This window comes from Hyla sarda, chromosome 9 (assembly GCF_029499605.1).
Source record: "Hyla sarda isolate aHylSar1 chromosome 9, aHylSar1.hap1, whole genome shotgun sequence".
Taxonomy (NCBI): Eukaryota; Metazoa; Chordata; class Amphibia; order Anura; family Hylidae; genus Hyla; species Hyla sarda.
In genome coordinates, this window is record NC_079197.1 from 109,618,884 (window position 1) to 109,640,459 (window position 21,576).

The following is a 21,576-nucleotide window of genomic DNA, read 5'->3' on the forward strand; positions in this document are numbered from 1 at the left end:
TCTTGTGTGTCTTGCTGTAATAGTCTGGTATGATTTTCCAGGGGATCTGAGTACTTCCAAAGTAGAACTACAAGGTGATTAAAAAAGATTGTGCAAAATTATAGCCTTAGTATTCATAATCCAGAGAACAAAACAAGTGTATTAACATGAAAATACACTATCTATCCAACTTTTATCTGTACACAAGAAATATTGAAAGTTATTTGAACATTGTAGTGTATAGATAAAACTTGGCTTGGTGACACGGCAGATGTCTAGGCAGTAGTCCAGTTCTGTCCAGACATGTGCCAGCATATCCTTGGATATGGACTCCACCGGTTCAGTGATGCCTTGTCTCAGGTTATTTAAGAATTCTGTGTATAGCCACAGAATAGAAAGAACTCACAGGGTGTGGGACCTGGAGATCATGGAAGCTAGCACAACATGGCCGATCCACTGAGGTGAAAGGTCAGCTCATCGCTGAACACCAGCCTGTCAGCAATTAGTGCTATTTCCAATAGTCCTAAAAGTCAATGCAAAAAAACTGGCGTTTCAGTTTATCTTTTAGTTTTATCTCGGGAGATACACCATACCATGGTTTGTGGCACCTGTAGTTCATACTAATCTGTGGACTGTCAAGGTCTACGCTCGTATCCTGTGAATCCTGTTCTTCCAAAGTCTTTGGGTGGTCCAGCTTCTCCCATGACGAACACCCCGTGGTTTTAAATTGCTTCACCACACTTAAACGCAGTTTTCTATGTGGACCACATTTAACAAGTTTATCCTGAAATTTGCACTGTTCTGCCACAACAGATCCTATTCCTGCAAAATCTGAATACGCAAAACTCTTTTTCTTGCTTCGATGTCGCCATCTTAGGTCACTTTTTGTAAGAACTTTTTTTATATTTTGTTTTTAAAAATGAAACTTGTGCTGTGATTGGTTGATATGGGCAGTTTCTCTTTGATTTTCTGTCACCGGCCATTTACCACTGATGTTACTTTAGGTACTAGTGTTTAATTTTAATTTTATTTATCTAGACAAACTGTAAATTCACTTTTTTTCGGGTGGCATGAACAATTTTTGCAGACAATAACCACTCACGTGTCACATTAGAGTGATGTTCTCTGTAATTAACAGTGCACAGTTGTTCATCCGCTACATACCGGTATCCTGTTCCTGGACCTGAAGGCAGCCACTTTCCTGAGATCATCATCCGAGGCATTAAACGGCACCATTAACAGAGAAGGGTAGGTATCACAGAATTCATAAGTTTTATTAATAAAGCTTAACCTCCAATTACTGTTCGGTAAACCCTGCGGGGAAAAATAAAAAACAGGAAAAAAAAGTCAGTCATTTGACTTCTTGAAATTTTTTTTCTTCGTCCATTGTACTTCGGCCATGTAACCACAGGGTGGTGATCAAATCTCACAGTATATGGGCCATCTGCGCAAAAGGATTTCACAAACAATATAGAAAGAGACAAGACACAAAAGACATAAATACCAGGCTGAATATTTCACACCATGGTGTTCGATAGCATCCGTGAACAAGCCCGTGATGTGTAGAGAGCTCGGAGGTGTATCTGAGCCCTAAGTGGAAACGTACAGACATAAAATGGGTGTAATCGCTTTAATGGCAAAGCGATTGAAAATGCTAGGAGGGCGGAGTGGCCATTGAGCTGGCAGCTGTTGCACTAACAGGCTGACTCAACCTGGGCAGGAAGCCCGGAGGCCTTGCTCATACCACATGGAAGTTTTCAGACAATAATGTGAACCACTTCTTGCTTTGTATGTCAGCCTGACACTGATAAAACATTTTCTATAATGACTAGAGCTATGATAGTGACACCTGCCACGACCATTGTATAATGACATCAAACCCGACCCATCACATAGGGCAATGCTCTACAATGCCACTTGTAGCTCTAGGTGCTGCCTATATGCTCCATAGACACTAAGCTCACACCCAAAGAGAAGGAGGGATGAGCACTCATTTTAATCCATCGCCTCCCTTCCGGGACAGTAAACCCCAGCGCAGATATTCCTACTATTATTGTAGAGGCTACAGATTGGATACTTAACACAGTTTATAATCGCTATCAAATTTATAGAATTATAGGGATTTGCTGAATTTATTAAAGGCTAAGAGGTGCATTTACACGTACAGTCAGCTGTGTGGTGAGCTGTGAACATCTTAAGGGCATGCATTTATATGTAAAGGGATATATATATATTTTTTTACACAATATCCACCTCATGTAAAAGATCCTTAAAGCAGAGATATAAGTAAGCCTATGGCTAGATAGGGCTAGTAATCAAGATTCTTGGCAGATTGTTTTAATTCTATGGTCTTTTCCAGCACTTAGATATAAGCCTTTATAAGCCTGACAAACTGTGTATCTCCAGCTGTTGCAAAACTCCAACTCCAAGCATGCCCGGACAGCCTTCGGCTGTCCGGGCATGCTAGCAGTTGTAGTATTGCAACAGTTGGAGATACACAGTGTGGAAAACTCTGCTTTATGCCATCATGCAAATGAGACTGAAAAGGCCCAGCCCATGTCCTCTTGTATCTGCCTACCCAGTTTGACTGACAGCCACAAGGTAAAGAGGTTATAGGCCAAAAGTATACCTGGAAACCTGATGACAAGCCCTATGTAGCCATGCGTTTATTTACAACCATTTTCACACTGACAGGTCCACTTGTATCATATGAACAAAAGTAGCATGAAACAACTGATGACGTGATCCATTTAAAGAGTACCTGTCATCAAACCATATTTTGTAAACTCTGATTATACTCCCAACTTCTCCTAACACCCCTCCTGCCTTTAAAAAATGTTTTTGAGCTTTAAAAAGCTGTGTATCATACCTTTTCCTTTGCTCACATTGTGTGAGCTCCCGGCAAGAGAAAGTGGGCGTTCCCCAGCAGGTGCGACTTCACTGAAGCCTGCGAGAGCTGTGCCTTGCCATTCCCCGCACGCACTTCCTGAGTTTGGTCTCCTGCCAGGCCGGGAGGAGACCAAACTAACTGTTTGACTTGCGGCAGGGAACAGAACAGAGCCACCTAGTGGGCATTTTTTTTTCAATCACATTAAAAACATATAAGGGTTGAGAATTTTAATAGCAAGTAAATAGCAAAGTGTCTTATAATTACATAAGGAACAATATATTAAAAGTTTAGTTTGGTGACAGGTACTCTTTAAAAGGAGTTGTTTCAAGACAGATGCTTATTACCGAAAGGAGGATACTGGTTTTCTTATCACCAGGACTATTACAGATCACAAGAACAGAATGATCAGCTATCTTCTTCAGTAACAGAGTAAATGGAGCTGCAGAGATCTTGTGATCGGTGAGTGTCCCTGCAGTGAGCCTCCAAGAGATCAGACACTTATCACATATAGGCACTATGACATGGGCAGACGCTGAATCTTGTAGATCTGCACTCGTTTACACAGCCTTGTCATGGCTCGAGCGGCTCTTTCCTATGATCAGCTGTCTGCTGTCTGCTGCACATCCCCTATTACACGGAAAGAGGTATGGCAAACAAGCATTTGTTTGGTCTTTGGCTGATGTTACACAGGGTGATATCAGCAGATTACCGCCCTGTGTAATAAGGGCCCTATGCTGTAGGAGGGTGATAGTGGCTATCATGAAACAACTCCTTTATACCGGTTGTCCAGTGAAAAATGATTGCCTGGTGGTGTGCCAGCCTTCAGCACCTCTGCTAGATCAGCTGTTCGGTAGAGCCATGGCACTCACACAACATAGGGCACCCACAGTGAACAGAGCCAGAAGCAGAAGGCTCCATTCATTGTATAGAGACTGTGCTAGGTTACTGCAGCTCATCTTCCTTTCAGTTCAATGGGAGCCCAGCCAATCTCTGGCCAAGACAGTGCCCTGCCTCAGCGGGTGATAGGCTGTGTGGCAGGACACCAGAGCAGCTATACCGGTGGCTACAGGAACTGAGTGAGAGGCAAGTATAAAGTTTAATATATTTTTTTTTTGTAGCCTGGGCATGTTTTTACAAAAATCCTTTTCCTGGACAACCCCTTTAAAGGAGTAGTCCAGTGGTGACCCAGTGGTGAACAACTTATCCCCTATCCTAACGATAGGGGATAAGTTTGAGATCGCGAGGGGGCGTGTCGGCCGCCGCTTCGTGCGGTCGTCGACACACGCTATCTGGCGGAGAGCCTGGCCCCCATACAGAGAGATCGCAGGGGGCCCCAGCGGTCGGACCCCCCGCGATCTCAAGCTTATCCCCTATCCTTAGGATAGGGGATACGTTTTTCACCACTGGACTACCCCTTTAATAAGAACTTTTCATATAAAGAGATACAATTGGGATCACTCAAAGTTTAGTTGGGCTGGTTCCTCCCTAGTACGGGAAGCAGGATCAAGTGTTCTTAACTAGCCCTTGATACTAGATACTAACTTACAGATCATGCCAACAGTTGTCTTCACAGTCCGTTGTGGGAAAGTGTGTCGCTGGACTGGGCCACATTAACAGAGCCAAAGCCCACAGTCACATAACTTGTGGTGTCCTGGCCAATGCTGTGGCTGAAATATTTGACTTTGAAAACTCTGCAGATGTTTTAGATTTTATAAAATGTAGAATAAAGCCCTAAATAACTTTTTTTTCTACTTTTTTCGCCCCATATAGGCATACATTTATAAGATAGACAAGTGCATTATGTATCTTCCTGACTTTTGTCTCACTCTTTAGCAGCATTTTACAAACAGTGTGCATCTAGCTGTTGCAAAACTACAACTCCCATCATGATGGGAGTTTTAGTTTGGCAAATACTGTAGGCACACCGTTTGTAAACCACTGCTACATATTGTCAACATTTCTTGGTTTTCTAAGTGAGTGGAATTGTGTTTTTTCTTTTTTTTTTTTTAAGGAAAATGGTCATCTGTTCACCCGCACTTTAACCGGGTACACCGGATTTTGGTGTGGGTGAACAGGAGACTGATGCAGGGTATCAGACTGCTATACCTACCTGCAGTCTGGAACCCCGATTCTCCGAAGGTCCCCCTCTTTCAGCGCTAACTGGCGCTCTGGAGGCGGGCCCGCCAGCTGGATTTTAATATTTATAAGCGTTGGTCACATGAGCGCTCAGTAGGCACAAGTGCTCACATGACCAGCGTGTAGGAATATTTAAATGCAGCCGTCAGGCCCGCCTCCAAAGCGCAAGTCAGCGCTGTAAGAGGGGGACCTTCGGAGAATCGGGGTTCCAGACTGCAGGTAAGTATAGCAGTCTGAGACCCCGCATCGGTCTCCTGTTCACCCGCACTATAATCCGGTGTATTGGGTTAAAGTGCGGGTGAATGGGTGACAGTTTTCCTTTAAGCACAGTTGCTGCAGTATCTCCTGCAATGTATATGCAGCAGATTGATGGGGTTCTTATATGGGTTTTTATCTTTACAGCGGTATCCCCACTGATCGGTGTGGCTTCCAGACATGGGAGTCGCATCTAGAGACCGAAGGTGGTAAGGGTAAGAAAGTTGTAAATAGCTGGACGGCTGTTCTACGAAGTTTGCATATCGAAGTTATTAGAAGTTGCATAAAAAGCATAGCACCTTAAGCCACACAGTTTAGATGGCTTAAAGGAGAACTCCAGAACATAAAAATTGTCCCCCATAGTGCCGGCAGTAAAAAAAAATTAAGCTGTACATATCTTCCTCCGCTCCCCCGGGGCCTTCGGTAACTGGCTCTGGCCTCCGCCGTGATCCTCTTCCTGCTTGCCGGTGGTCGGATGAATTAGCCAATCACCGGTCTCAGTGAAGTCCCGACTCGGCCGGCGATAGGCTGAGCGGCAGTGTGACGTTTTCGGCCCCGGCCGCAGGTGCCGATGTAGTGAAGAATTTTGTGTCCTGAAGTGTTTTCACACTGCCGCTCAACCTATCGCCGGCCGAGTCGGACTTCACTGCGGTCGGTGATTGGCTGATTCATCCGACCACCAGCAACCAGGAAGTGGATCGCGGCGGAGAACGGAGCCGGTTACCGGAGGCCCCGGGGGAGCGGAGGAAGGTATGTACATCTTTATTTTTTTACTGCTGGCAGTATGGGCGACAATTTTTATATTCCGGAGTTCTCCTTTAAGATACTGTGGTACTGAAACTACAGACTGAGAGCAAAGTAAGAAAAGACACCATGCACTTGCTCTGCATACAGTGGTCAGAAAAGGCACTGTGCATTTGTAAGGCTGAGTTCACACTACATTACAACCCCCCCCCCCCCCCACCTCCATTTATACGTTAAACGGAGGCTTGGACGGATACCTAAGGCTATGCTCACATCAGCATTGTGGAGCTCCTTTACAGCTAGGGACAGAGGTTGTGACATGGGACATCAACAAAACTGATGAGCCCCATGAACTTTAAATGGGGTAATTCGTTTCTGATAGATGGACATTACTGTCCATGATTTTAGCTCTCTTCATTCTCGTCATAGTCTCGTCATTTCAACGGATTTAATGAACAGAGTGCAAAGCCCTGATGTGAACATAGCCCAACAATGGCATCCATCACTTATTGCCCAAATATGGGATCCTTTTGATAGATACCTTATGGGCTTCTGAACAGTTTATGACATATCTGTAAACAAATGCATTTGGCAAATGTCATACTGTAGCAAAAACTAGATAAGGTCACACCACAGTCGGAGGCCTGAAGTAATGTTCAAGCCTAGTGTTTTATTGGATCAATCAAGTGTCTGTGATATCCCCAAGAGTTAGGGAGTAAAGCTCCAGTGCTTATTTCTGCTCACCCGTCTGATTGGTATGGGGGCAAGCACTGAGATCCCCATTGATAAAAAAAAAAAAGAAAAAAAAAGTAAAATTAATGGGTAATGTGTGTAATGTAGGACAGAAGAGGTCCTCTTGAGAGAGTAATACTCCTTATAACGGTTTTACAGTCTGGCCAAGAGATTTGGTTCCTGAAGGGAGAATCCCTTTGAACATTTACTGTAAGTGTCCTCCGTAGCAAGCAAATACAGTGAACATGAGAACAGCAACAGACCATAACCATGCAAGACTGAGCATTTCACTTACCTGCCGCTGAAACTCTTTAACAGGATCATAAATATTCCAGCCATTATTGGAAAATCTTTCTTCACTTACAAATGCAAAGAATTGCTAAAAAAGAAGAAAAAAAAAAAGTCAGCACTAGAAGTCTTCATGGTTTAAACATTAGCCTTGTTTGGATGCATACAACTATTTACTCTAAGGGTATGTTCACACTACGTAATTCCCGCGTAGTTCCGGAAACGGAATTACATGCTGTGAACATAAACATCAGTGTGAATGGGTTTCTGCGAGACCCGTTCATACTGCGGAATTTCAGCGGCGGACAATTCTGCAGCTGAAATTGTTCCGCGCAAAGAAAGAACACTGCATAGCCGTCAATGGTGACGGCGCAGTGCTGCGCGGTCCTACCGCCGAAGTATTGCGGCAGCCAGAATTTATAGTGTGAACATACCCTAAAACACACACACATTTTTTTAAATTTATTTCTTAGAGTGCACCTGCAGGTTTTTATGGTGTCACAGTTGTAGTGGAGTTTGTTACACAATACCTATTGTTCATGTATATGTTGGTATCCTGTCAAAGTGGGATGACTATATACACAAGTCCATACTGGCAAAGGTCAGTCTTAATATATGTTTTTTTGGGCTCTGGCCCAAAAGCGCAGAAAACCGTGCTTTTGGGCTCAAGCCCACGTGTACATTAAGAAAATGAAGTCGCCAGCTGACTATGTCCAGGCCACTGAAGTCAATAGGGCTGGTTCCTGTAAGTCTGCATCCCACGTTGACAGGATGCCACCGATGAAGTATCAGCGAACTGTGACGCAAACCAAGCCTTACAGTTGAATAGGTTGTTGACTGTACAGAACACTAAACAGCCCAAGTACATAAATCATTAGTGTGGCTATACACATGGTGGAAACCTGCCCACCATATGACTATGAATTACCATGTGTTCAAAGTGGTTTTAGGATACGCAGCTTGTGCATGTAAAGCACGATGCTATTGTTAGGGGCAGTGCTCCGGCCATCCATCCTGGCCATGAGCTGGTCCCGGGAATCCCGGTGCGGGACGCAATTGCACGCGTGTCCCAGGCGTTGCTAGGGGCAACGCTCTGCCCATTCTGTCCGGCCGTGAGCGCTCCCCGTCTAGTGTATGCGACGGCTCCGGGGCTCGCTATGCGGGACGTGGGCATTCCCTTACCTCTCGCTGCTCCAGTCTGTCCTCCTGCTCTGCTTTTCCAGCACGCGCATCCCCTTCCTTTAGGGTGTGCGCCGCCATTGCCAGATTTAAAGGGCCAGTACGCCCATAATTAATAGTCTGCTGGGCGGACTCTATATTAGTTTGGAACCTCCCTATTATGGTACCGGATTTTGGTGATTAGTTCCCTAGAGAAAGAGTTTCTGTGGAGTGTGCCATTTTAGTGTTCCAGACCTCCATCTTGTGACCTGACTTTGCTCCTTTGTCGCCTGCCTCCTGACCTTGTGCCTGTGACCCGACTATGCTCCTTTTCCGCCTGTCTCCTGACCTTGTGCCTGTTGCCTGTCTACGCTTCTTTGCTGCCTGTCTGCTGACCCGTGCTACGTCTGACTACGCTTCCTTCTCTGTGCCACATTACATCTGGGCAACCTGTGTGGATGGATCGTGCCAGGGGTAGCGACCTGGGTGCCGCCTGCCGCAGCAAGACTGTCCCGTTTTGCTGCGGGCTCTGGTGAAAACCAGCGGCACCATAGACTCCGGTCCCTGGTGTGGTTCAGCCATTGTCCACACAGGTCAGCAGATCACGGCAAGACCGTTACAGCTATGATGTGTTTTATCTAAATAAGAAGCACAGGCAAAACCTACAGGTAATATACACACTTTGTCATCCACCAGCCTATGAGGAAAGCATTTTCATACAAACAATAGACATGATCAATTTGGAAAATCACCCCTAACATTTCAGATATCTACAGGGATACCTCAAAACCTGCCAGTATCCTAGTGAATAATACTGAAATGCCAGGCTGAGGGCCAACAATGTGCGTCCATCTTACCTAGCATGGGCAAATGGTCCAGATTAAATTATGCACTCATCTACAAACAGTTAAACCAGCATGCACAATAGGGACAATTTGTTATAGCCAGAAAATGTGGAGCAGCTGCCCATAGCAATCAATCAGTTGCTATGCCCCACTTTCCCCTGGCACTAGTTATGATAAATTTCCCGAGTCCTGATGTATATACACTATAAGGGGGTACCAAGCTGCAGTTTTGAGGGTCTTATACTTAAAACATCCACCTGCTGAATTGGTGATCCTGGAAATATTGCATCAGAGAATTCCAGTCTACCATATTGCTCTAAGAGAGTCCAGCATTGCCTGCAGTGCAGAATGGCAAGAGCAAGGGGAAAACAAGTACTGCCACATTTAGGCTATTAAGGTGTTTTTATCAGGCCAGAGCAGTGTTTCCTAACCAGGGTGCCTCCAACTGTTGCAGCCAAAGGCTGTCCGGGCATGCTGGGAGTTGTAGTTTTGCAACAGCTGGAGGCACCCCGGTTGGGAAACATTGGGTCAGAGTGATCTGCAGAAATCTGTTTCAACAAGTTGACAACGGGTGCACCTATAGGGGACACTAAACATTGAGCACCCCTTCCATAACAGACTACACAAGTCAATTTCACAAGAAATTATGGCAGTGTCCACAGTTCTTGTTAAAGAAAGAAAAGAAAAAGTCTTGTAATGAAAGAAGGCGCAGGAGAGGGAGGGGGATGTGTACAGAAAGCGATCTGAACAATGTGTCTACTGCTGTGCTTTGAATGACAGATTTGCTGTGATCAGTATCTTTCCCCAACATGGCAATTTCTGCACAAAGAAACATCTCCTTTACTTACAAGCACCCAGCAATTTCTTACTGCTCCATCACTTAACACATTTAGATTAAGGTTAAACTACAAAAGGTAGGCTCCGAACAGGACAATAAATCAATAAATGCCACGATGCCAAGAAGGAAAAGGGTTAAACACCTAGCAACATATGACTGACCACAGTCAACCAGGGTATCCCAGACAGCACTTCCCATGAAAGAACATCCCTACACTTCCTTAGAACATTGCATTAATCTGCAACTGGACCTACAAGGGCCCATTTAGTTAGTTTACATGAACAGTGTAGTTTGCCGCCCTACTCTGTACAACTCCTATTGACTTCAATGGGAGTTGTGTAAAACTGTGGGAGAGAGAATGCCAGCTTGGCTGTTTTTGGCATCTCAGCCACAAAAAGGCCAGAGGTCAGGAAGCCATCTTTTACAGACATGGGAACATCCCTTTAAATTTAACAGTGATGAATAAAATGAGATCATATGGGATCAGGGTGGCTTCACACTAAGTATTTTTGTCAGTATTTGCTGAGTATTTTAAAGGGGTCCTCTGGCGGAAAACAATTATTTTTTTTTTATCAAATAGTGCCAGAAAGTTAAAAAGATTTGTAGATTACTTCTATTAAAAAAATCTTAATCCTTTCAGTACTTATCAGCTGCTGTATGCTCTAAAGGAAGTTGTATTTCTTTCTGGAATGCTTTTCAGCCTGACCACAGTGCTCTCTGCTGAAATCTCTGTCTGTGTCAGGAACTGTCCATAGAAGGAACAAAGCCCCATAACAAACATATCCTGCTCTGGACATTTCCTGACATGGACAGAGAGAGGTGTCAGCAGAGAGCACTGTGGTCAAACTGAAAAGAACTATTCAACTTCCTCTGGAGCATACAGCAGCTGATAAGTATTGTAAGAATTAAGATTTTACACATCTGTTTAACTTTCTGGCACCAGTTGATTTAAAAAAAAAAAAAAAAAAAAAAAAAAAAAAAAAAAAAAAAAAAAAAATAACAGTGTTATCCAGATTATTAAAGTTGGTGGCCTACCCTTAGAACAGACCATTAAAAGCCAGTTCTTCATCTAATATGGTGCTAGGGTGGGGGGAAAAAAAAGGAATCTTGTTTACAGTGGTAACCTGGTGAGTTGCTCAGTTTAATCCACATTGTTATAAATTTATGGACTTTCCTAAAAAACATTAAGCACCAAGAACCCCAGATAGCATCCTGTACCTTTGATTCAAGAATGCAGAGCATAGCTCTATACTAGCAGCAGTAGCCAGGTAAGTTTCTTTTCACCTGTCCACAATGAAGTGGATGAAGTGTGGCAGCAGAGTGCCAACAGTTTCCTGGGCCACACCACCCACCCACATCTTTCTTTCTAAATTTGTGGTACACCAATATATAAAACAGTACTGAAGAGGTGAAACTCTGATTTTAATTTTCTGAAAATATAAAATGAGCAGTAGACATGAAATCCTCTCCAGTGAAACTGAATTAACCATTTATTAGGGAAAGCCACCCATTTATTACCAGCACAGATATTACCATAGAAGCATGTCATTACATAAGCCTACACAACACAGATGATTGATGGCTCCTAAATACACAACGTAACGCTCGTGTTTTGCACCATCAGGTCTTTCAAACAGAAAATAAGCAGTGTGACATGTAAAACTAGTCTGAGTATGACTAAAGCACTTAGAGAGGGTGGAAGGAAACACTCTGCGCGGCTTCTTCCTGTTTCCCCATGCATACTGTATATAACTGACAAGACATTTGTAGCCTTCACTGATCAAAACAGGGATTTAGGGAAAGCAGAACAAAACACTTGTGACACTCTGCATTGTAATTTACAAACGTGTGTGTAGGGAATGGTATCCCTATGGAAGCATGTGTCAGGGAATGAAGCCATATTGATATGGGGGATCGCCAATGGGGAGATTAAAAAATGATGGTGTTGGTTAAAAAGGAAAGGCCGGAAGCAGTTTGTTAAAATGTATTCTGGAGAACCCCTTAAAAGGGCATCTACTTAAATTATTATTTACAGAAACATAGCATCCCCTTTCGTTCTTCCACCTTCCCTTACCTTACCTCACTGGTTGAATAAAATGGACAAATGTCTTTTTTCAACTGTACTATGTCGGTATATATTAGAAAATCCTTCCCACATATCTGTTTGATAGAAGGCTATAACAAGTATTAAAGGGAACCTATCACCTGCTCCACACTGCCCAAATAATGGGCAGCATGAAACAAATACAGGCAGCAGGGTTTACTCTGAAACGTTCGGGTGTTTCAGAGAATTCATAGTTTTAAAAGTGCTTAGAGGGTAAGAAGCCATTGGAGCTGTTCCCTCCGCTGCTCCCTGACCCACCAGCCTGAAGAAAAAAAGGCATAGAGAGTGATACACAATTCAGAGCGCCACTTTTCTTACCTCTTAAAGGGGTACTCTGCCCCTAGACATCTTATCCCCTATCCAAAGGATCTGGGGAGCCTGCGATCTAGGCTGTGGCACCCCAGACATACGGAGTGCACTTCGCCCTGTGTCGGATGACTGGCGATGTGGGGCGGACCCGTGAGGCAGCCAGACACCTGCCTTCAGATAGGGAATAAGATGTCTAGGGGCGTAGTACCCCTTTAAAGAATTCTTCACTTTGGACAATCCCTATTTGGTAGAAAGGCATTTTGTCAATAACCTGATCAAAACTGCCCACCTACTGGGACACCCCAGCATTACCTGAAAAAATGTGGGGACAACTTGCAGAAGATGTTCAATTTTCCTGTAGTGCTGCCACAGAGGAAGTGAAGGATTACACTGCTCATTTAAAGGAGTACTCCGGTGCAGACAGACTTCTCCCCTATCCCAGCAGTCGGACCAACTTTGATCTTCTGCACGGAATCCAGGCAGTTTCTAGGAAACCCTCCATGTACTTCTATGGGAGAGCCGCAGATATAGCATTTGCGCATCTCCGGAAGCTGCCGCTTTTTGCACCCTCTTCCTGGGGAGAGCCGGGTGAAGTGCAGAAGATCGCTGGAGGTCCAACCAGTATATAGGGGTGTTCCTGCACTGGAGTAATCCTTTAAATCAATAGGTTGTCTATATAGTGCTAGACAGGTGCACCAGAGAGGCTCTTTGTAGCAGCTAGTCACTCTGCTCAATAGATAAAGATTGTGAAATGACCACCCCTCCTGTATTAACGCAGAATCTCCTCAGGGTATATTAAAAAACAATGTCAATACTAAAGAAGAGATAATGGTCCGGCACTGGTATATAGCATGGACGGGTGAACAGGTGCGGCAACACCTTGTATAATGAAAGTGCTAGAAGGTATATGTCCTGGTGCAGGTGGTGCTCACACAGTAGATACAGTCCAACAAGTAGATACAATGAAAGAAGAAAAGACGGGAGCAACTCATCCAGGACCCACGAGGTTTCAGCAAAATGGCTCTTTATTGCAGAAAGTGCAGGTGCATACCACGGGAGGCAAAGATGGTATAGTGGGGGAGCAGTAGACAGCGGCGGGCAGGCAGGCCCGCCGCTGTCTACTGCTCCCCCACTATACCATCTTGGGTCCTGGGTGAGTTGCTCCCGTCTTTTCTTATTTCATTGTATCTATTAAAAAACAATGTTCTCTAGAGTGGACACCACCTACATAAAAGACAGCATATTCCAGCGACTGGTCTGTACCCCTAGTTGACAAATGGTGTAAATAGCGCTCCTCCATATATTCCTACCCACAAGGGTGGTGGCTGACCAGCTACTGTGTACGTAAAATACTAAGTGTTTGCGACAGATCAGAACATACATTTGTATGAAGCCTTGAATAACAGAACTGCTTGAGCCTTTAGGAACCAATTCAAATGCATTTACTCATTTCAATGCCACTTTTTTCCCTCACTAAAATCAATGCACCGTCATGGGAGGCTATTCAGGTTCAAAGAAATAGAGCAGTGGGATGCCTCCATTAGGGGTATGAGAGTATAAGTCACTGCCATGAGTCAATATGTCCAAACAATAGGCAAATCCTTTAAAATTTACAAAAAACTAAATTAAAATATGGAGAAGTACAAATTTCATGTGCTCCAAGCTTTTACATAAAATGGTCCATAGATGATGGAAATCAGCCAGGAAACTATATGTATACTGCAAAATAAGAATTCACTTCACTGTTAAAATCAATGGATGTGTAAACCTAGTGCTGGAGTCTATATTATCCTCTTCTATTTTAGCTTGGCGTGGTGATGTGTTCTGACACTGGGAAAAGAAATCTTGGCCTTGAGAGAGCTTAACCCCTTAATGAATGTTTACCTATAAATATTTCTGCAGTCATATGTATATTTATTATTCCACAGGAATGTTACATCAAAATACATTTTTGCACCATGAATATCATGAAAATAAATTAATAAAATTGCTTTTCATACTAAATAAAATTATTTTTTCAGGTTCAGATTGTGTAGATATCTAAAACGTGTAATGGCAATGGCTCTGGAACTGCTTGGCTCCTGAACCTCTGAGCATGCCTGGAAACGAAGTTTAAGTACCATCTAGGTCTTCAGCCTCACCTAGAGGGTACCAGGTTGCTCCACGAGCTTGGTCCTGGTGTGGGTGGCAGCTAGAATAATGGACCAGGCTAGGAGGCGTAGTCAGCAGTCTGGGTTAAGCAGTGGAGATACACTGGGATCAAGCAGAGTCACTATCAGTAGTGGGCAAGAAAGTCAAAGCGAGTGGCACAGGTCCGGGGTCAACAGGAAAGACTGTGGAACAGACTGCCTTTGCTAAAGGACACTATGAAACACAACAGTTATGCACAGGATGATGGGTAAATCAACCTTATAAAGAAGATGTTGAGAGTGGATAAGTGGGGGAAAGGTTTAGGGGATGCACACTATCCATTTAAAACGCAGTAGGATGCTTTCCCCCCCCCCCACCCTCCCAGGGGGTAAGCCCCTAAAGTGGCAGCTAAGCTATGGCAGGAGGAGATCAACAGGATGCAAGCGGGTGCCTCCAGAGTAGTCACAGGGCACTGGTGGGGGGACACCAAATATGGGACATTATGTAATGACATAAGAAAATGTATTTCATACTAAAAGTCACATTAACCCCTTCCCAACCCATGACATACATGTACGTCATGAGTCGGCTGGGTGGACATGACAGGGGCCCATGGGTTGGGTCCGCGCCATGACCGGGAGATGTCCGCTGCCATCTGCCGGTAAGGACAGGCATCAGGGATTGCTTCGATGTCAGTAATTTAAACATTAAATGCTGCTATTCCCATGTGTCTAGTGATCCCATAGCGCAACAACCCCCCCCCCCCGTGATGAAATTGCAAGGGGGCTATGGGTTGCTAGGGTAGCCCAAGGCCTTGCCGTGTCCTTGGCGTCTTCTCTGGCTCTGAGATTACTTAGGGTCCCTTTGGCAGCCCTTAGCAATCGAGCACAGATTTCATAGATCTACACTGATGCAACAGAACAGATGCAAAAAGTGTATTAAAAAAAAGTTAAAGTTTAAAATATAAAAAAAATTCCTCCCCTAATAAAAATTAAAATAATTTCCCTTTTCCCATTTTTTAAATAAAACACTGTACAAACTAGATTAAAAAAAAATAAATTGTTATCGCCGCGTACAAAACTGTCCGAACTATTAAATTATTATGTTTCTGATCCTGCAAGGTGAACGGCGTAAACGCAAATTTCAAACACCAAAATTGCTTAATTTGGTTACATTACATCCCAAAAATTTTCTTAGAAAAAGTGATCAAAAAGCCCGAACCACACAAAGGTGGTACCTTTAAAATCTACAGCTCATGGCGAAAAAAAAAAAAACTCTTACACAGCTAACGTTATGGGTTTTAGAAGGAGGGGAGGGGAAAAACGTGAGCCAGAATTTAACATAAGATGCCTGATCGCGGGAGTCCCGCCGCTGGGGACCCCCGGGATCATGCACGCGGCACCCAGTTTGTAATCAGTGCCGAAGCGTGTTCGCTCCGGGTCTGATTATGGTCGACCGCAGGGCGGGCGGCGTGTGACATCACACCTCCGCCCCCGTGTGACGTCACACTCCGCCCCTCAATGCAAGCCTACGGGAGGGGGCGTGATAGCTCCGGGCACTGATTACAAACGGGGTGCCACGTGCATGATCCCGGGGTTCCCCAGCGGCAGAACTCCCGCGATCAGGCATCTTATCCCCTAGGGGATAGGGGATAAGATGTTTAAGCACCGGAGTACCCCTTTAAGCTGTCAGTAGACCGCATGAGACATCCATACAGGACCTAAGCAGGTGCTCCAGTTGTGGAAAACATATTTCTTATCCACAGGAATGGGGGCTAAGGGTCTGATTATGGGTGTGTGGGGGGGGGGGGGGGGGGTTCGACCAATGGGACCGCAGATTCCTAGTCAAACTTCAGAATGGGGCCAGTCTCTTTCTTTGTCCCGCGAGTTTGGGGGCAAAGCGTTCTAAACTCCCTCAATCACCGTCTGCGGCAATATTCCACCTTAGCAGATGATTGGTGTAGCGAGTTGTTGCTCGCGAGACCAGTTTATCTCGGAAGGTGGAGGGCAGAATGCTCTGAGGTAAGAGACCGGCCCCATTCTTGAGATCTTGGGGGGGGGGGATAAGTTTTATATAACCGGACAACTCCTTTAAGATGATCGTACACAAGATAATGGTCGACCATTATCTGTAAATTATGCATGAACAATCTGTCATGATAGCTTATGTCTGTAAAAAGTGAAAAGAAAAAAAACACTGTGGCATGATGAGACAAACTAGACTATTTTCCACTTTGGGTGGGTCTTTTTCATAAAAAAAAAAAAAAGTAATTGCCAGTTTAGTCTGACTTTTCATGCGAACAAACCCCAGGACTTTGATCAGTCATGTGATTGGCCAGCTTTGACATGGACAGAGGGGTCAGCAGAGAGCACTGTGGTCAGACAGAAAAGAACTTTATACCAAAACAGAAAAACAGATTGCGAAACGGCACTGTCAGACTGCTCTTGTTTGTCGGGTAGGGATTGGTAGGACGTGCTGATTTATGAACCGGAATCTCGGGAGGTGCTCACACGGAACAAAGTGACTCCAGTGAATATCAAAACATGAAGATAAGTAACGGACCCGGTCAATCTTCCCAAAGCTGGCAGACTGAAACCGATGTGTAGTCATCTCTTGGCAGGGAGGAGGTAGATGGTACTGGGGGGGGGGGGGGGGGGGGGGGGGGGGAGGTCAGACGCCGGCCACAGATCGTATCACGCCACTTGGCGCTTTGTCAGGCCACACCCGTGCATGTCAGGCTGCACCCATTCAGCAGCTGATAAGTACCAAGAACTAATTTACTAATTTGTTTAACTTTCTGGCACCAGATGATTAGAAAAAAAGGTGTTTCAATTAAATACTTTGTGGAATAACATCCCTTAATTTTATTGAAATACAAGACGTTCCTATTATACTTTAAAAACTTCTATTTACTGATCAGCAGCAAAAGAAATATAATAATATATAAGAAAAAACTTTAGAAAGTGTGGGCATGATGTAGCCAAACATGCTACCATGCTGCATGCACCAATAAGAACAGCGTATTCGATATATGAGTGACCGTTCACATAAAATCTTCCTTTTGCTGCTCAGCAGTGGCAACAGATAAGTGATTTGTCTCCTGGATATTTTTTTACATAAAAAAAAAAAAAAAGAAATCCCTCTATGGGATTTGGATCCCTTTCAAACTTCTCTAACATCCTGAATTTCCTCTCCGAATCTATTGATGCAGGTAAAGCTTATAGGATTATTAACCTTTATCGTTCTGCTATTTCGGCTAATCATTCCCTTATTGATTCTGTTCCTATTGGTCGTCACCCACTTGTATGCAAACTACTTAAAAGGAAAAACACTTCTGTGGCCCTCCTTTACCCAAGTACAACTCTACTTGGGATGTCAATATTTTGAATCTCTTCCTTTCTTGGGAGGACAATGATTCTTTACCACTTAAATTACTTTCATTTAAACTCACGGTTCTCTTATCCCTTATATCCATCAAACGGATATCTGATGTAAGAGCCCTCGACATCTCTAGAAGACAATACTCCCCCGAAGGAGTCATTTTCACTGTCTACCACCGTACTTAAGCTAATTTACATTCTGTATTTAATCCTACCTTTCCTCAACAACACAAACTATGTGGTGCTCGTTGATTACACTCTTATGAGACTAGAACAGAGTCTCTACATTCTCCTTCTTCCTCTCAACTCCTGATTTCTTTCTGTAAACCCCACAAACCTGTCTCTTCCAGCACTTTGGCCCGTTGGATTAAATTAACCATGACTATGGCTGGCATTGATACCTCCACATTTGGAGCTCATTCCACTAGAGGTGCGGTATCTACGAAATTGTTTCAATCAGACGCTTCCCTTTCGGATAGCATTAAAGCGGCAAATTGGTCTTCTGATTCAACGTTCAAAACATTTTATTTTAGACCTGATTCTCATGTATCAATGGTACTTTTGTGAATATTTATGTTTATTTAATACTTATATTATTTAACACTTATGTTTTTTTTACCATTTAGCTTTAAACTAGCATAATAGGAGCGTCTTGTATTTCAATAAAATTTTAGATTTTCCAATCCTTGGTGAAGGAAAATATAGATTTTATTAAAGACAAGACGCGAGTATTATCCCTCCCAAAGAACCCATCGCTTTGATTTCTTTATTATTTTATTTTCACAGCCACATAAGAGGGTCATATCCGAAGAGATCTATCTTCTTCAACTGAAGTTCTTCTGTTATCAAAGCTACTCCATGGAAGAAGATGTATTCTAGAGACCTCCTCTCTGCCATGGACGTTCTTTTATTGAGAAGGTTCTTTCTTCAAGTTCGAGTTCTACTACCAAGTTTGACTTCCTAAGCTACACCATCTCTTCGCTCGAAAGAAGAAGGAATACTGTGTTCTCATTGGTGCATGCAGCATGGTAGCATGTTTGGCTACATCATGCCCACGCTTTCTAAAGTGTTTTCTTATATATTAATATATTTCTTTTGCTTCTGATCAGTAAATAGAAGTTTTTAAAGCATAATACTCGTGTCTTGTCTTTAATAAAATCTATATTTTCCTTCACCAAGGATAGGAAAATCTTCAATTACCAGTGTAAGGGGCACAAAAATGTCCTGATATTTGGGGGTGGGTGGGGGTGTGTGTGTGTGTGTGTGTGTGTGTGTGTGTGTGTGTGTGGGGGGGGGGAAGTGCCATGGAGTAAGCAGCCTCTCTGCTACATGGGACACCACTATAACAGTGAGTATTGAGAGCATGAGACCTGAAAACAATTGGCTGAAAAAGTCTTTTGTTCACCCATTGTGCTGAAAAATGCAGCACAGTCCTTTAAATATGAATGTAGCTCTGTTACCGCTCCCCAAAAAGCAGATGGATAGATCCCTGGCTGTGCAGAAACACTGCCACAAGGAGTTGGGATTTTTCGCTCACCAGATCAATAGAGGCTAGCCCTGTGAGATCATAAAGTGATGGTATTTCTTAGAATTATGCTATCCTTAGGCTGGGATACCCCTTTAAGACATGTAGTATATATTATTGACACATAATTAAAGCTATGAATTCTGAGCATTGTAGAAAGCAAAAGAAACAGAATCTCTTAATCCATATGGTGCCAAGGACAGAACCATTATAGATGGGACCAGATGACTTGCTTACAATCTTACTTTAGAACTACAGGCATGAACATTTTCAGAAAGTGAACTGTGAAAATAGCAGTCAGGGTATAATGGAAGAGCAGGCTGAACTGAAACAGAAAAGCCATTTGTCTTGGTCAACTGGGAAGATGCAGGACAAGGTTATACACATCAAAATTCAGCACAGTTCATCAGAACAAACCTGCTGGAGGAGGAAGAAATGTTTATTTAGCTGGACACATAACTGATATATAGTGACTGCAGCATCTTGGCAAAATGGAGCCGAGACATTGAAGTTATAAATAGGAGAGAGGAATGCGGTTATGCAACTTGATTTTTATGTGAGCCTCTTACTGGGCCATAGATAAAAATTCAGTAAGGAAGACAAAAACGCTATACAGGGACTACTTACAATCAGCCTGCCAAGAGCCAATACATACACAACATATAAATATATACAGAGACACCTCTCCAACATATAAATATATACAGAGACACCTCTCCAAAACACCACCCCCTTGCCGAGACCAGGTTTGGAGTGATGGATTTTCATGCACAGTGACCATCCATAGTAAATATTAAAATTATACATTTGATGACCGTTGACACTGGGGCTGCATGATTTGGGGGAAATGTGCAAATGTGATTATAGGAGGTAAATACTGCAACATGCAACTGCGATATAATAAACAAATGATGAAATCCCTGCAACAAAGCTGGCTACAGACAAGAGATTTTTGTTAGCGGAGCCAATTGATTTTGACAGGACCCACTGTCTGTGCAGTGCATACAATGTTCTGTCCGGGAAAATGACCAGGTCTGAGTTTTTACTATTTAAAAACAAAACAAAACAAAAAAAAACAAACATCCTCTGAGATAGGAAGCACCTGAGATGTCTGGCAGGCACACATTTCTATCACGCTTCATATAAATCACAAGCAGTGCTCTCTAATGTCTAAATGTCCATTTACACGTAGCAATTTATCAAACCTCCGAAGAGCTATCAGTGGTCTGAAGAATCGCAGCGAGTATCTGATGGACAATAACATCGGAACCATCATATGTATGCCGCCATTTTCAAATGTTTCATCATAGCAGCAAAAGTATCGTAAAAAAGGGAAATGTTTAACGATAATGATTCTAACCATCCTTTATGAATCCATGATGAATTCTGACACTGACCAGGTTATGATTATTTCTATGTATAACTCCCACTATGTCAGTGGCTACTGATTATCTTAATACACAACTTTATCAGTGTAAAGCCTCATGGAAGTAGGCAGGAGGTAGTGGATCTGCTGGACCTGTGCGGCAGATGACGTGGGCTGTGCCAGGGAGCGGAGTCTATGCTGCTGCTGGTGTTCACCAGAGCCCGCCGCAGGCGGCACCCAGGTCGCTACACCTGGCACAACTCGACCACACATACAGCTGAGGTGACACGAGGCACAGGAGGGTTTAGGCAAGACGTGGTCTGGACAGCAGGAGGTCAGAGCTGGCGGCACAGGTGCGTAGAAAGGAAAGTAGCAGGAGGTCTAAAGGCAGGCGGGCAAGGAGCAAGGTCAGGTCACGGAATAAAAGGGCCTGGAACACGGCAAGGTAACACAGAATACGCTTTCTCTTGCCACTAGGGCAACACAGATCCGGCAGGGGTGTGTTGGAGGAGCAGGTATTTATAAGAAAAAAAAAAAGGCGCAGGTGCAAAACATAATTATGAGCGCACTGGCCCTTTAAATCTAAGCACTCCGGTGTGTGTGCGCCCTAGGAGGCGGGGGCACGCGCGTCAGCGCTGAGGAAGGACAGAAGAAGCAGGAGAGCAAGGAGGTGAGACACAGACTGGGAATCGCACACGGGCACGCGATGCGAATCCCAGCCCCACCGGCTGGAGAGGAGAGAGGAGGGGAGCGCTCACAACCAGCATGTCTGGCCGGAGCGCAAGTTGCAGCATTCAGCCAAAAAAAAAATAAAAAAATCATTGCTGCAACACCAGAATGGAGCAGTAAAACAGCATTTTCTTTGTATGCAAATCAACCTAGATTAACAAAGGAATT

General features: G+C 43.8%; 1 protein-coding gene across 3 annotated transcripts in view; it reads right to left on the minus strand.

Moving 5' to 3' along the window:
* Positions 1-21,576, minus strand: part of MTM1 (myotubularin 1) — a 141,785-nt gene that overhangs the window by 17,881 nt on the left and 102,328 nt on the right. For all 3 annotated transcript variants that reach the window (XM_056539463.1, XM_056539464.1, XM_056539465.1), the window contains 2 exons: positions 7,032-7,115; positions 1,144-1,293 (listed from right to left, as the gene is read on the minus strand). In XM_056539463.1, the coding sequence (XP_056395438.1) occupies positions 1,144-1,293; positions 7,032-7,115 (234 nt within the window). The remainder of the gene's footprint in view (positions 1-1,143; positions 1,294-7,031; positions 7,116-21,576) is intronic.